Below are 15,224 nucleotides of genomic sequence, written 5' to 3' on the forward strand. Positions count from 1 at the left end.
GTCCTCCTTATAACACCCTCTTTGTTGTAATACTCAACATACTTTGCCTCCAGGCTAGATATATAATGAAAGCAAAATGAATTCAGACAGATTGTTGAGGGGGAAAAAACTAGTTTCATTTTAGTAGTCTTTCTAAAATCTTTTTTCTTTCCTTGTAGCTTTTCATCATCTCAATGTTTTGTTTTCACTGAACATTTTCCTTTTCTTTTTACATATTTCCTTTGGTAAATGAAAGATGATAGATTGTTAAAACCATTTTGTACTACCTTTGAAACAAGAACTTTTAATATACAACTCCTGTCTTCCAAAACCTTGTACAAATTTCATCTTTAAGACAATGAACTATATAGGACTTAATCAACCAGCTGCAAAAAGCCATATGAAATCTTAATTTTCCACTCACACGTTTTATATTCATAGTCCCCTAAAATCATGAATGTAACTTTCCAAATTAGATTTAGGAATACTTCTCAGTTATTGTTTCCATATTAAAAAATACTGTCTTATTTTAGCAAAGATCTAGAAGTGCTTTCTTATTCATAAATTTCAATGTAAGGAAATTTGGTATAAAAACGCTGCTTATTTTTAACTTAGGCAGAAATATAGTTCAAGGGGTGCCTGGGTGGCTCAGTGGATTAAGCCTCTGTCTTCAGCTCAGGTCATGATCCCAGGGTTCTGGGATAGAACCACGCATGGGCCTCTCTGCTCAGCAGGGAGCCTGCTTCCCTTCCTGTTTCTCTGCCTGCCTCCCTGCCTACTTGGGATCTCTGTCTGTCAAATAAATAAAATCTTAGGAAAAAAAAGATAGAAACACAGTTCAAAATAATATAATATGGGGGCACCCCATTCTGATACACCAAGCTTAATCATTTCTGATATTCTAAATTAGCCAGAAATGACTTAAATTGTGTACTATATGAAATACAAATGGAACAAATTTTATATCTTTAGAAGTTGGAAGAGGTAAGTACATAAAATATCATTCTTCCATGTAAAGCATGCCTACTAATAAAACTCTATTCTTGCTCTCTTGGGGCCTGCTGCCAAGATGACCAAGAAAAGAAGGACTAATGATCATGCCAAAAAGGGCCATGGTCACGTACAGCCTATTTGCTGCACCAACTGCACCCACTGTGTGTCCAAGGACAAGGCCATTAAAAAGTTCATTATTCGGAACATAGTGGAGGCCACCGCTGTCAGGGACATTTCTGAAAAGAATGTCTTTGACGCCTATGTGCTTCCCATGCTGTATGTGAAACTACTTTATTGTGAGTTGTGCCATTCACAGCAAGGCAATCAGGAATCACTCTCGTGAAGCATGGAAGGACCAAATACCCTCACCCCAATATAGAACCATGGGTACTGCCCCATGACCTCCACCAAAGCCCATGTAAGCTAAGTCCTTAAGGACTGAAGAAAAGCTGTTCTCCCCGGAGGGGTAGGGGGGAGTAGTGAGGCAATTATATTAAAAAAAAAACTCTATTCTTAATATTCTTGAGTATCTTAAAATTTTATAATAGTAAAAAAATTGAAAAAAAAAACTTCAGCAATATAATTCTTAAATCATCCTACATATGTATAACACTTTAATATTTACTGTCCACGTAAAGAGTTATATAAGAATGTTCACAGCAGTTTTATTCACATTTGTAAAAAATTGGAAACTACCCAAAAGTACATCAAAAAGATTATCTAGGTTGTTGTGGTGGTGGCTGGTGCACTGAGCTCCCCAACTCCAAGAGCGGGCCACATCCCTTCCCCACCACTACCATGAAGCAGATGTTTAAGGAGGAACACTTGTTGGAATACAGATGTATGCAATCTGTGAAGACCCAAGTGAAATATCCCAACCAGGTTCCAGTGATTGTGGAAAAAGTCTCAGGTTCCATCTGACATCACTGTGGCTCAGTTCATGGGGATCATCAGGAAAAGAAGCCAGCTTCCTTCTGAAAAGGCAATTTTCCTATTTGTGGGCAAACAGTCCCACAGTCCAGCCTAACTAAGGGACAGCTTTAGAAGAAAAGATGGAGATGGATTCCTCTATGTGGCCTAGAGAGAGAGAAAACTTTTGGCTTCTGAGGGCCAGTCCTGGGCTAGGTGCACCACTCCTGCTTGTGGATCTTGTAAACAGCAAGCCATTTTCAGTTACCAGATCTCTTCACATAGACTATTAGTGTATTCACATCCACTATCACATAGACTATTAGTTTTGTAACTGTATTTATTTTAATATATTAGAAGGTTTTGTTTCCTTAGATTAGTGAATTAACATACAAAGTTTTGTTATGATTTTCCTTTTTGTGCACTATGCTCAAAGGCTGTACTCTCCATGGAACTTTTTCCTCTGAAGATCATATTTAATGAAGATATTTCCATATTAAAGTGAGGTAGGCATGATATTATAATGAAAGGGAGGGAGATGGTGCATTTCTTTTGGATTATGTTTGAAGTGTTAAAGAAGGCTAAGCATTTAAAGCACCCAAATTAAATCCTTAGCAATCAGAATATTTGCTTCACTGTATTTTGCCAACTGCCAATCACATTGGACTGAGCTTATCTGTTCCTCTTTCTGAATCTATTAAGGTAAATAATTAACAATAAAACTTCCTCTTATAAAGGCAAAAAAAAGATAATATACTTAAAGCTTACTGTGTATGTTATTGTGTGTGTGTATATATATATAAAGGTACGTACATATACTGTATATATACAGTTTATATGTATGTGTGTGTATATATATATATATATATATATACACATAGAAACACACACACACACTTATGTGTGTGTGCAGATAGATAGATAGATAGATATCCTCTACACAGAATACTACTAATGTACTCTTAAAAGAACTTTAACCTGGTAATAGTCAACAAACATTCGTTTTTCATATTAAACATTAACATACAGCTTGACTGTGTGTTTTAGAATTTAAATCTGCAAACAAGAACTTCCATGTAGATTGGAAAAGGGTTACTGAATCAACTTAATTCAAGGAAGACTGGAGGATAGGGGAGGACTGTTCATTTCCCTTGGCAATATGTTTTCTAGATGAATATTTTAAACTGTTAGAACATTTTATGTCACAGTGTCATTTAAATGAAGTAGTTTTATGGTAATCATTTTCCTTCTCAACTGAGTAAAATATTTAATAGCTCAGTTATTCCACTGTTAAGAAAGGAACCATGATGAAATATATATATAGATCAAAAATGGCTGTCAAATCCTATCAAAACTACCATATTTAACCTTTCTCTCATCAAATGCAGTCCTGACCGCAGATATTTCCATAACACTTTTCCAGCCTTGGCATTCAGCCACCATGAAAGAAATTATTATTTTTTTCAAACAACACCAAGAAACTTAAAATATTCTTTTTAGACCTTCCCCTCTTAGCCACAGTAGGCAAAGAGGCATTTAACCACCAAATTTCTACAGTATATACATATATAGAAGGAATCAAAATTCACCTTTCAGGAAAAGTAACAACTTTAAATGATCACGTAAAAAACGAATTTGCAGACTACAGGGAACCCTCTTTATAACCTTCCCCCAGGAACTAAAGCTTTTATACAATATAATATACAGGAAGACGCTGTTTGAAAGTAACATTGTTTTATGGGTCTTGGACCAGAGATTTTATAAATGAATACCATATATATGAGAAAACCCAGCACAGGATGAGAATCAATCCTATTATCCCCTTGATCTTCCGACTTCTCACTATGGATCTATAAAGGATCTTACAAACAAATGAGGGAAGTTCTCCAATATTATAAAACACCTACACTTTAATGCCAAGGCAAGGAACAGGAGCCAGCACACCATAGGGATCCTTTTCTAACGTTTTTCTCTAACATTTCAACCATGTCTGTTAGAAAATAAAGGCCATATGGTTCACTGGTGAGACAAGGGTTATCAAAACATTATCTGTTGATTCCCTATAAGGAAAATAGCATTAATCTTTTATTAGCACTAATATCCCCACACAGAAAAGCAAGACTGTGTCCTGGCTGTTCATTCACCCCAGCTGAGCATATCAGTTCTCTCTCTGGATGACTATCAAAGAATCCAGACGGCTTTGGGAAGTACAGCCTCCCAGCAACCACATGTGGCCACTAACACATTTCCTTGGCAGACAAGAAAAAAGCCTCAGTTTAGACAATTAGAAGTTACTTGAAGGCTGAGGATCTGATTATCTGAGGATCTCAAGATGAGGCAAAACATGACTTACTTGTTCTTCAGTTCACTGTTTTCTTTGGCGGGCTTTTTATTCTAAAGAATGCATGAATTTTTATTTATGTGACAATATAATCCCATACAAGCCTATAGAAGTCATTTTATGATTTAAAAAATATTTCACCATGCTCATATATATTATTAGTAAAATCTGTTCACCTTATTTACTGACAATTATATTCCAAACATACTGAACCTTTTATATACAGCATTTTCTTTCCACGTCAGTCACAAATGTGGTACTACTGTGCTGTCAGACCTTTATAATCCATACCATGCCCATATTATGCCTACATTCTAACTTTAAACTTTCCTTGATAAAAATTCTACTTTTCTGAAGTTTCATTTGTTGAAAAAAAATCAAAGTAAAATAAAAGAACTGGAAGAGTTCAAGGAAAATGAGTTCTCACAGACAGAAAGAAGAGAGATAATAGGGTTAATGAGAAGAAGAAATGTCTTTAAACTAAATATCAAAGAATTTAAATAATTTTTCAAAACTAAAACCTTTTTAACTTGTGAATATTATCACAAGTACTCAATAATTCTGAATATCACATTTTATGCAAAAAACATATTTAACAAAAGAATGAATAATGTAGAGAAAGAAAACTCTAAATCAATTAAAAAAAAAAAAAAGAGCTCATTATTTCTACTGCTAAGCTTGACTTGTATAAATGCTGCTTCACTAGGTAAAGGTAAGTCCGGAGGCCCAAGTAATCACCTCCACCTTTACCACTATGGTAACTACTACAGTCCATGCACTGCAGTAGTCAGTCAACATGTGTTTGTTAAGGAAAAAAACAAAACTCAGAAGCTGGCTAGGAGTGCACTGGGATAACATTTGTTTCCAAAAAATAACCTTGAAAACCTGATGTGTATAACATCAGCTCTGTGCAATTTTGGTTCATTCACCAACAAATACTATGTGCCAAGGACTGTGTACAACATTAGATACATGGTGAATAGAAGACATGGTATTTGCCCTCATTAAGCGTACAGAAAGGCCTCCCTCTCCTTCTCAAAGAGTTCACATAGAATAGCAAGAATATTAATTAAACAAAAAAAGCACCAATGACAGGGTGATATGTAAGGCTGCAAAACTAAAAATGAGAACCAAACAAACCCCTAACAATATATACACATACATGAAATACAACACTATAATAATTGAGAAACAACTTGTTATCAAATGAGATATGGTTATAGTATCATCTACTAAATCCCAAATGACCAGTGGATTATCCACACAATATGAACAAAATGTAAAAGGAACAGATCTAAAATGACTCTCAGAGACTATTTCATGTAGGGAAATCTCAAATTTCATTGAACAAAAATCATTTACAAGTGATAGTCTAAATATATAGACTGAAATGGGAACCTGAAAAGGCAAAGTAGCAAAAACAAGCAGAAGGCAGTGATGACCGTTAGAAGCACCATTGTAGGCTCTCTGCTCTTCCCCGTTCGACAGACAGCCGCATCTTCAGGTGCAGTGCCAGCCGCGTGCCCGAGACACGATGGTGAAGGTCGGAGTGAACGGATTTGGCCGTATTGGGCGCTTGGTCACCAGGGCTGCTTTTAACTCTGGTAAAGTGGATATTGTCGCCATCAATGACCCTTTCATTGATCTCAACTACATGGTCTACATGTTCCAGTATGATTCTACCCACGGTAAATTCAACGGCACAGTCAAGGCTGAGAACGGGAAGCTTGTCATCAATGGGAAGTCCATCTCCATCTTCCAGGAGCGAGATCCCGCCAACATCAAATGGGGCGATGCTGGTGCTGAGTATGTTGTGGAGTCCACTGGGGTCTTCACCACCATGGAGAAGGCTGGGGCTCACTTGAAGGGCGGGGCCAAGAGGGTCATCATCTCTGCTCCTTCTGCTGATGCCCCCATGTTCGTGATGGGTGTGAACCATGAGAAGTATGACAACTCCCTCAAGATTGTCAGCAATGCCTCCTGTACCACCAACTGCTTGGCTCCTCTGGCCAAGGTCATCCATGACAACTTTGGCATTGTGGAGGGACTCATGACCACCGTCCATGCCATCACTGCCACCCAGAAGACTGTGGACGGCCCCTCTGGGAAGCTGTGGCGTGATGGCCGAGGGGCTGCCCAGAACATCATCCCTGCTTCCACTGGTGCGGCCAAGGCTGTAGGCAAGGTCATCCCTGAGCTGAATGGGAAGCTCACTGGCATGGCCTTCCGTGTCCCCACCCCCAACGTGTCTGTTGTGGATCTGACCTGCCGCCTGGAGAAAGCTGCCAAATATGATGACATCAAGAAGGTGGTGAAGCAGGCATCAGAGGGCCCCCTTAAGGGCATCCTGGGGTATACTGAGGACCAGGTTGTCTCCTGCGACTTCAACAGTGACACCCACTCCTCTACCTTCGATGCTGGGGCTGGCATTGCTCTCAATGACCACTTTGTCAAGCTCATTTCCTGGTATGACAATGAATTTGGCTACAGCAACCGGGTGGTGGACCTTATGGTCCACATGGCCTCCAAGGAATAAGAGCCCCCTGAACCACCAGCCCCAGCCAGAGCAAGAGGAAGAAAGAGGCCCTCAGCTGCTGGGGAATCCCTGCCCCAACTTATCCCCTAAAACACTGAGAATCTCCCAACCTCCACTGTTTCCATCCCAGACCCCCTGAAGAAGGGGAGGGGCTTGGGGAGCCCTACCTTGTCATGTACCATCAATAAAGTATACTGTACCCAGCCAAAAAAAAAAAAAAAAAAAAGAAGCACCATTGTACATGCTCCCCATCCATCACAGAGTACTCCCATCAGTTCCAGAGTACTGATGCAGGGTACACTCTATCCACCTGCAGACACTGTTACCAGACATACTGAGCTGTGACTGGACACAGCCCTCAAGAAGGTTTTCCCAAGGGCACCTGGGTGGCTCAGTGGGTTGAAGCCTCTGCCTTCAGCTCGGGTCATTGTCCCGGAGTTCTGGGATCGATCCCCGCATGGGGCTCTCTGCTCGGTGGGGAGCCTGCTTCCCCTTCTTTCTCGGCCTGCCTCTCTGCCTACTTTGATCTCTGTCTAATTAATTAATTAACTAATTAATTAATTTAAAAATTAAAAAAAGAAGGTTTTCCCAGAATATAAAATAGACACAGGTTTAAAATCACTGTATGGATTTTTTTTTTTTTTTTACCATTTTAAAGGTAAAAAGGAGTATAAGAATTGACAGGTAAAATATATCCATCACCAAATATTTAGGAATATCATATAACATGCTATTTTTTAAATTTATAGATAAACCCAAGTAATATGGGGCTTTTTCCTGTTTGCTAGTAAATCCATATGTTTTCAACTGATGCAAACTGAAGACAATTTTTAATAAATTCTTCAACTGACTTCAAGATATATTCATATTAAGTAAAAGCTTTGCTAAGAAATACATCTATTTCACATATTTATTGCCATTACGTGCATGCATCCCATATTATGTAGCACCAGACTTCACACAACAAACACTTTTTCAATGACTGTGCCATTTTAATGGCAAGATACCTAAATTCCAGAAATAATAAATTACTCTGGGTTAACTCTGGGTGGTTTTTTCTAGGCTATAGTCTGTTTATATTTATTTATATCCTAACACTGATATACTATCAGTGGTTATCTTTGGAAGATGGTGCTAAATCATTTGTTTCCTCTTTTCTACACATCGATACATTTAACATATTCCTTTGTGAACATAATTACTTTTATAACAAAAGCATACACATTTTGGTGTGGAGAGTACTGAAAGAGGAAAGGATGAAGTAAAATCACGCCCTACATCACTTCAAGTTTCAATTTATCAATAAAAAATTGGGAACATGCCACCAAATTTAACATAGTCTAAACCCAGAAGTAAAAACATGTCAAATGGCCTTGCAAAGCATTTGATTAAACTGAATTACAACTAATCTCTAAATATGAACAAACATTTGGAGCAATTATCACCCCTCCCCCAGTATAGCCAGAATGAGACTGCATGCAGCCCAGAGCACAGCACACTCTTCAACTGCTTATCCCCTGCCTCCTCCAGTCTACATAAACATCTCACAACACACTCAAAACATCACTGCTTGCCTCTCCTGCCCATTGTAAAGCAGCACCCCAGGAAGGTTCTAGGAGAGAAAGAGAAGTCAAAAGCAAGATGGACATTTACAGTGTTTTGGCCACCCAGCATCTACTTCACCCTCTTCTGTAAATGTCATATACATGGGTTAAACTTGGTCCCAAGTTATTTAGTTGCTCACAGCAAGCTGACCACGAATGTGAACTCAAAGCCCACCAATGCCAAACTTAAATTTTTACACTTTCATTTGCTTTAATTATAGCCCATATTAGCATATTTTTAGCCATTTATAGTATGCCTGTCTTGCATATTCTGCAAAAATGCACCCAACATCTACTAGTCATAGATGAAATAAATCCTAGCACTCACTACAGAAGTCACTGTTGCCCTCCAAAGCTTCCGGGCCAGGACTCACCGTCTTGCATCTGAGCAATATCCCCTACACATATATCCCCTACTCCGATTACCCTCTCTCCAGGAGTTAGTTTCCTTGCCCATTTCCCCTTCTAGGTGGTGGTCTCCTCCCATGGTCTCTGGAAAATCTCCTGCAGTAAGGGACTTCCCCTTGGTGAAATCATGTCAAACCACCACCCAAATAAATCTCAATTGGGAATACTGAAATCTCATAGTCATGACTTTTTGTTTGATCAACTCCAAAATCCTCAAACTCACCACAGTTCATTATTTGCCTACATTCCCCCAAAGATCCACCCCTCTCCACTCTTAGTCTTAGTAGTTAATAGGAAAACTGGCCCTAACTCTCCCACACTTTACTCAGACTCCAGCTTAACTGCATTCCTTCAGTGACAGTGATTGGAATCCAAGATAATTTAGCGTTGCAGCAGCCATCTTTTTTTATTTATTTATTTAATTTATTTATTTCAGAGAGAGTATAAACAAGAAAGAGCACAGGCAGGGGGAACAGCATGCAGAGGGAGAAGCAGGCTCCCCACTGAGCAGGGAGCCCCATGCAGGACTCCATCTCAGGACCCTGAGATCACAATCCAAGCCGAAAGCAGATGCTTAACCATCTGAGCCACCCAGGTGCCCCAACTGTAGCCATCTTGAAACTAAGAGGAAATAGCCTGTCCAAGGAAATAGAAGCGAAAGATGAAAAGAAAGAAACCAAATCTGATCACACTAGAGGCCCAAATGGTGATAGTGAGTAAATGTCTTATTCTTGCATAAGCCTACTGTCAACTGCAGTCAAAAGATTTCTCTGTTTTGTCACCTGCCTTGGGGTCAGTCAGTACATCTGTAACTCCTGATCTCAGGATTGTGACTCTGAGCCCCACTTTGGATATAGAGATTACTTAAAAATGAAATCTTTAAAGGGTGCCTGGGTACCTCAGTTGGCTAAATGTCTGACTCTTGATTTTGGCTCAGATCATGGTCTCAGGGTCATGAAATCAAGTCCCATGTTGGGCTCCATGCTCAGCATAAATCGGCTTGCAATTCTCTCCTTCTCCCTCCGCCCCTTCCTCTATTCACAAGCACACTCACCTGTTCTCTCTCTTTCTTGAAAATAAATAAGTAAATAAAATCTTTAAAAAAAAAAAATCCTCAGTTCCACTAAAGGCAGAGTTAGAAAGAGAAAAGAAGTACACCCACTAGAAAAGCAAAATTGTGGCACATATAGAAACTGAGAAGTATTGGTTTTTTATGGTAATGTTTCTTTCCATCTTGAATAGTCTGTTACCTGTTAAGCTCAAAATATAAATATCCCCATGAAAAACAAAAACTAATAATCAAGAAAATTAATTTTAAAAATTAGAGCAGACTACAGCTAATAATATTGTATTGTACACTTTAAAATCTGTTAAGAAATATAAATATCAAATCATTGTATTATACACATAAAACTAACATATGTCAGGTTCATGTCAACTGTATCTCAATTTAAAAATCTGTTAACAGGGTAGATGTCACGTTAATTGTTCTTACCACAGCAAAATTATAGATAGATAGATACACACACACACATATGTAGATACATAAATAAAAGAAAGAAAGAAAGAGAAAATTGAAGAAAATAAAGGAAAAGAAAAGGAAGAAAGAAAGAATTAGAGTAAAAAAAAACAAGAAATATCAGAGAAGGCTAGAGATTGAAAAAATAATCAGATGGTACTGATTATTTCTACTGTAAAGTATTAAAGAAACTTTTCACCATAAACCACAAATTCATTGTGAAAAAAGGGCAATAATTCAACAGGACTATAAAGCACAAATTATGTGATAAGAAATAAAATTTTAAGGAACTGGCCCATCATAATCCAAAGAGCATACTTGCTCAAATAAAAATGTATCCAAGTTAATTTTTTCAGCAAAATACTATAGAAGATATTTTGTTCATCAGACCAAGATTTCATCCTACCTCCTCAAAGACTTCTCCCACCTTATAAACCCTTTCCCCCTCCAGCTATGGCCTTACCTTACTATTACTCTTCACAGTCAAACCTCTTCATAGAATAGCTTTCCTTTGTGATTTCCATTTCTTCCCCATGAATTCCTCATTCTGGGGCAACTGGACCAGTGCTTCTATTCTTCTGTTAAAAATGCTCTCCCTAAGATCACCAGTGACCTCCAAATGGCTAACTCCAGTATTTTCTTTTTTTAATACTCCAGATGTTTAACCTCTGACTCTCTGGACTCCTTTCATACCTCTTAAAACCTTCTTCCATGACATGCTTTGTCTCTCCACTTATCTTTCAATCTCTTGTGTTCCTTCATCTCCTAACCTTACCCTTCAATTTGTCATTCTCAACAAATACAGTCATAGTACTCTATCCATCTCTAGAGTCTGACGATATCCTTCTCCATTGAGATGAGCAGGTAGCAAAAGAAAATTTTGCCTTACTAAAGGCTTTAAACTATAGGTAAGAAAGCCCACTTAGTAGCCTGAAAAATGCCAAAGTTTTTTAAAGAAAAATAATTTTTCTTAAGTGTTGCAAATTCTGAAAAACCATCTCAAGAGGAACAAACCATCCCAGGGAGAATTTGAACAGCTCAGTCTATGGGCAATGAAAGCTTTAGACTGAAGACTATAAAGTTGTTCATTTAGAGGAAACTGGGGATAAAAATGAAGAGCTGAAATAAAATAGGTAATAGTACATTCCCCCACCTTTATGTACTATCCTCCCCATACACACACACACACACACACACACACACATTTATCACATTTATTCAGCCTGAGAAAGCTGCTCCATCCTCAAGTCTCCAGTATAACTTTGTACATATCTATCTCTATTCAATTTACCTGATTATATCATAATTCTTAGGCTTTATTGCTCCCTCGTTGTAAGATTCCTGACAACATAAACTATCTTTTTTTTTTTAAAGATTTTATTTATTTATTTGACAGAGAGAGAAATCACAAGTAGGCGGAGAGTCAGGCAGAGAGAGAGAGAGAAGCAGGCTCCCACCGAGCAGAGAGCCCGACGCGGGGCTCGATCCCAGGACACCGAGATCATGACCCGAGCCGAAGGCAGCGGCTCAATCCACTGAGCCACCCAGGCACCCCCATAAACTATCTTTTATTCATCTTTCTACTCCTAGAAACTAGTACAGTGCCTGAGTACTCAGAAGACTCTCAGTAAATGTGCACTGGTTGGATGGATGGATAGATGGATAGTGATGATGCAAGGGAGGACTAACACCAGACTTCTTCTAGTCCCTGAAAGTTCCCAGACATCTCCAACAAATCAACTACTTCTTCCCAATGTCCCTTTTGCACACTTGAAAGAGCCATATACGTTATAAGGTTTGTCAGCTTGTCCCAGCCGTACAGGACAAATTTGTGATAACCGAGGATGTGACTAAGGGTCTCCAAGTCATATTATGAATAAATGAAGGCTAAGCTCAACTGTCTTGATGGTAGTAACATATATTACATATACTAGATAAAGTACCTTATTTTACCAAGCTAAGTATTTGCAGTTGTTGACCTTAAAACAATAGCATTCTTTCTTCGCTGGACCACTGGCTTTCTGTCAGTCCACATTAATGCTGTCATTTTTTTTTTTTTTTAAGAAAAGGATATCATACATCCTGCTTTTTTTTTCTTTTTAAGATTGTACGTATTTATTTATTTATTTATTTGTCAGAGAGAGAGAGAGCACACAAGTAGGCAGAGTGGCAGGCAGAGTCAGAGAGAGAAGCATGCTCCCTGCCAAGCAAGAATCCTGGGGTCATGACTTGAGCAGAAGGCAGCGGCTTAACCAACTGAGCCACCCAGGTGTCCCTAATGCTGCCCTTTTCAAAATACAATTCTGAATTGACAGATTTATCTTAACTAGGTAAAGTGCCATATCAACAACAACTATTTTAGTGACCCAATGAAATAAAAGCAAAGGAAAATCTGGTAGACATATCATTTGTCCCTTTTTTCAAAAACAAGTAGAGTTCCAATTGCCAAATAAATTCCACTAATTTTGATAATATATTTGTAAATCAATTCAAATCTACCTTTTTAAAACTGATTTAGTATCTTTCCAAACTATCATTTGATTGTCCATGGTAATGCCACTCACTAAATTTTGCAAGCATTAATTTGTCAATAGTATAAAAGGCAAAGATAAATGACCATTTTTATAAAACCCGAGTCACAAGTTCTTCAAAAAAAAGCAGTTTAGATTTATATTAGAGAAACTACAAACATTTTTAACTCCAAACACATCTCCTCCCACACTCCTTTTGTTTAAAAAAGCCCAATACAGCCATTAATATCAGTCATTTCTCCCTAAAAAGTATAATATGGGAAGAATTTTAACTTAAATTCTGGAATGGTAGGTAGTACTCTGTATAACGGAAGGTATTAAGGAAATATTCCTCAACTAGCTCATAAAACTAGATTTTCTATTTCTTTGCCATTTTTTCTCATTAAGAGACATTACATGTAGCTTGACATAAAAAGGAATACAACTTTGAGTTTTTGCAGATATATAAAAGGTGTTTTTGAAAGACTTTCTTAATGAACATGTAAACAAAAAAAGTTTTAAAAAACAGTAATCACTCTTTTGCTAATTTCAAATCATATATTACCCTCCCATATATAACTCTCTCTGATTATTGGGGGCCTGAGGGAGGATTTTTCTTAGAAACCAAAGCAAGAACCAAAAAATCAATGGAAAAACCAAGTATCTGACCCAGAAGTTATTCAACATGTTGTCCATAATCTACAAAGAATCAGAGTTATGCACTAACTTCAGATAAAATAAGGTACACCTCCTTCTGATAGGGAAGTTTTTTCTGATTTAGGAAAGTTAATTTACTCACAGCCCAGACAAGGAAGCATTTTAGTACGGTTAACACCACTAGATTCTAGAAGCAGAAAGTCTGAATTAGAATCCCTTCTCTACCATTGGCTTAGTATATCTTAAGTAACTCAACCTGTAAAGCACTTAGAGCAGTGCCTAGTACAGAACAGTACTCAGCAGATGGAGGACAGCAAAATACCTCTAGATCTCTGAGACATGGCATCATTGAGAAGAGCATTAGAAACCTCAAACTCAGGTCCAATTCTGGACTTACAAAATTAGAACCTGCATTTTTATCAAGATCCCATTATGATTCAAATGCAATTTAAGGTTTGCGAAGCACAGAAAGCATTTTTACGTTATATTCTGAGATGTTACCTATTATAATTAAATTTTCTTAAAACCACTCCAATACTCTTCTGAAACATGAGGAAGCCACACTTATTTGTAGTAAAAGAGAAAGTATTACTTGGGCTCAAAATTCCTCCACTGGTGATTTCTTACCATACTTTATTTAAGGCAGAACGCACTAAAATCCAAGGTTGTGGAGGACTGCCATCTAGTGGTAGTTTATTCTGGTGCACATTCAAAACAAATTCGCTCTGCCTTCCCATTCCTTATAACACGTTTGTTTAAAATGGGGCCAGGTTTTCTTCTTGCTTAATTCCTTTCTTGAGGACTACTGACATGATTATACAGCTAAATAATTCCACAAGAATGTATGCTAAATAAGAGGAATATAGAAGACAACAAATTATAAGTCTCCTTTTTTAAACTCAGATCAAGTCTAGGGAAGTCTTCAAATTAAAAGACTGATTAGCTCACTCCTGGAAAAGTGCACATTAGGCACACACAGTGACTTCAGGCTTAGAAAATGGGCTTGTATAGAAATGTGCATATCTTGGACTGACTTTTACTTTCTTCTTAAGTTATGTACTTCGTACAATTTATTTATATAGTATATGGCAGGAGAAATTATCAGGTTGAGAAAAAAAATTGTATAACCTTCTGACTCAATATTCATTCCACATTCTATCCTAGGGAAATAATCAGAAATGTGGACAAAGAGTTATGTACAAAGATGTATATTTCAGCAAACAAAACAATCTTAATAGCTTCATAATAACCTACTGAATCTATGCATCAAAACTTAGTCATTCTGTTCTATAACTCATTTAGACCAGTTCTCATTTTTTTCTATTACAATAGGTATATATGAAACGAAGGGAGGGAGGACAGAAAGAGGGAGGAGATAACTATCTGGCAACTTGATAGGATTTTTCTATATTTTGGCTCATCTCCTAATACACACTGCCATAAGTCACATATAAGCATCCAAGAATATTTTTATGGTTTTCTATAGCCAACCTGCTTTCTAAAAGTGTTATGTCATTTTACATGGCCCCAAGCAATGTAGGATACGCTATCACCTCTCTAGCATCAGATTTTATCCCATGGCCAATTTTTTTAACAGTTGTACTGAGATACTATATATCACCTCTTTGAAGTATACAGCTCAAATATTTACTGTATTTACAGTGTGCAACCATCACCATAATCTAATTTTCGAACATTTTCATCCTCTGAAAAAGAAATCATGTACTTATTAGTAGTAACTCCCTATTAACCCTGGGAATCCTCCAAT

The 15,224-nt window shown here is 37.7% G+C and overlaps 2 protein-coding genes and 2 pseudogenes across 6 annotated transcripts in view; 3 read left to right on the forward strand and 1 right to left on the reverse strand.

Annotated features, from left to right (window-relative positions):
* The window catches only part of BBS9 (Bardet-Biedl syndrome 9), a 458,943-nt gene that overhangs the window by 411,826 nt on the left and 31,893 nt on the right, over nt 1-15,224 (reverse strand). The window lies entirely within an intron of this gene.
* On the forward strand, nt 1,046-1,394 carry LOC309844673 (small ribosomal subunit protein eS26 pseudogene; annotated as a pseudogene). The gene has a single exon. The product of its transcript is annotated as a small ribosomal subunit protein eS26 pseudogene (transcript).
* Nucleotides 1,771-2,147, forward strand: LOC309844674 (gamma-aminobutyric acid receptor-associated protein-like 2 pseudogene; annotated as a pseudogene). Its single transcript has one exon. The product of its transcript is annotated as a gamma-aminobutyric acid receptor-associated protein-like 2 pseudogene (transcript).
* Nucleotides 5,665-6,892, forward strand: LOC309844670 (glyceraldehyde-3-phosphate dehydrogenase). Its single transcript, XM_082691787.1, has one exon. It carries the CDS (start codon nt 5,757-5,759, stop codon nt 6,756-6,758), a length of 1,002 nt encoding a protein of 333 aa, XP_082547913.1. The 5' UTR covers nt 5,665-5,756; the 3' UTR covers nt 6,759-6,892.

The sequence above is a fragment of the Mustela nivalis genome (assembly GCF_964662115.1).
Source record: "Mustela nivalis genome assembly, chromosome: 12".
NCBI classification, from domain to species: domain Eukaryota; kingdom Metazoa; phylum Chordata; class Mammalia; order Carnivora; family Mustelidae; genus Mustela; species Mustela nivalis.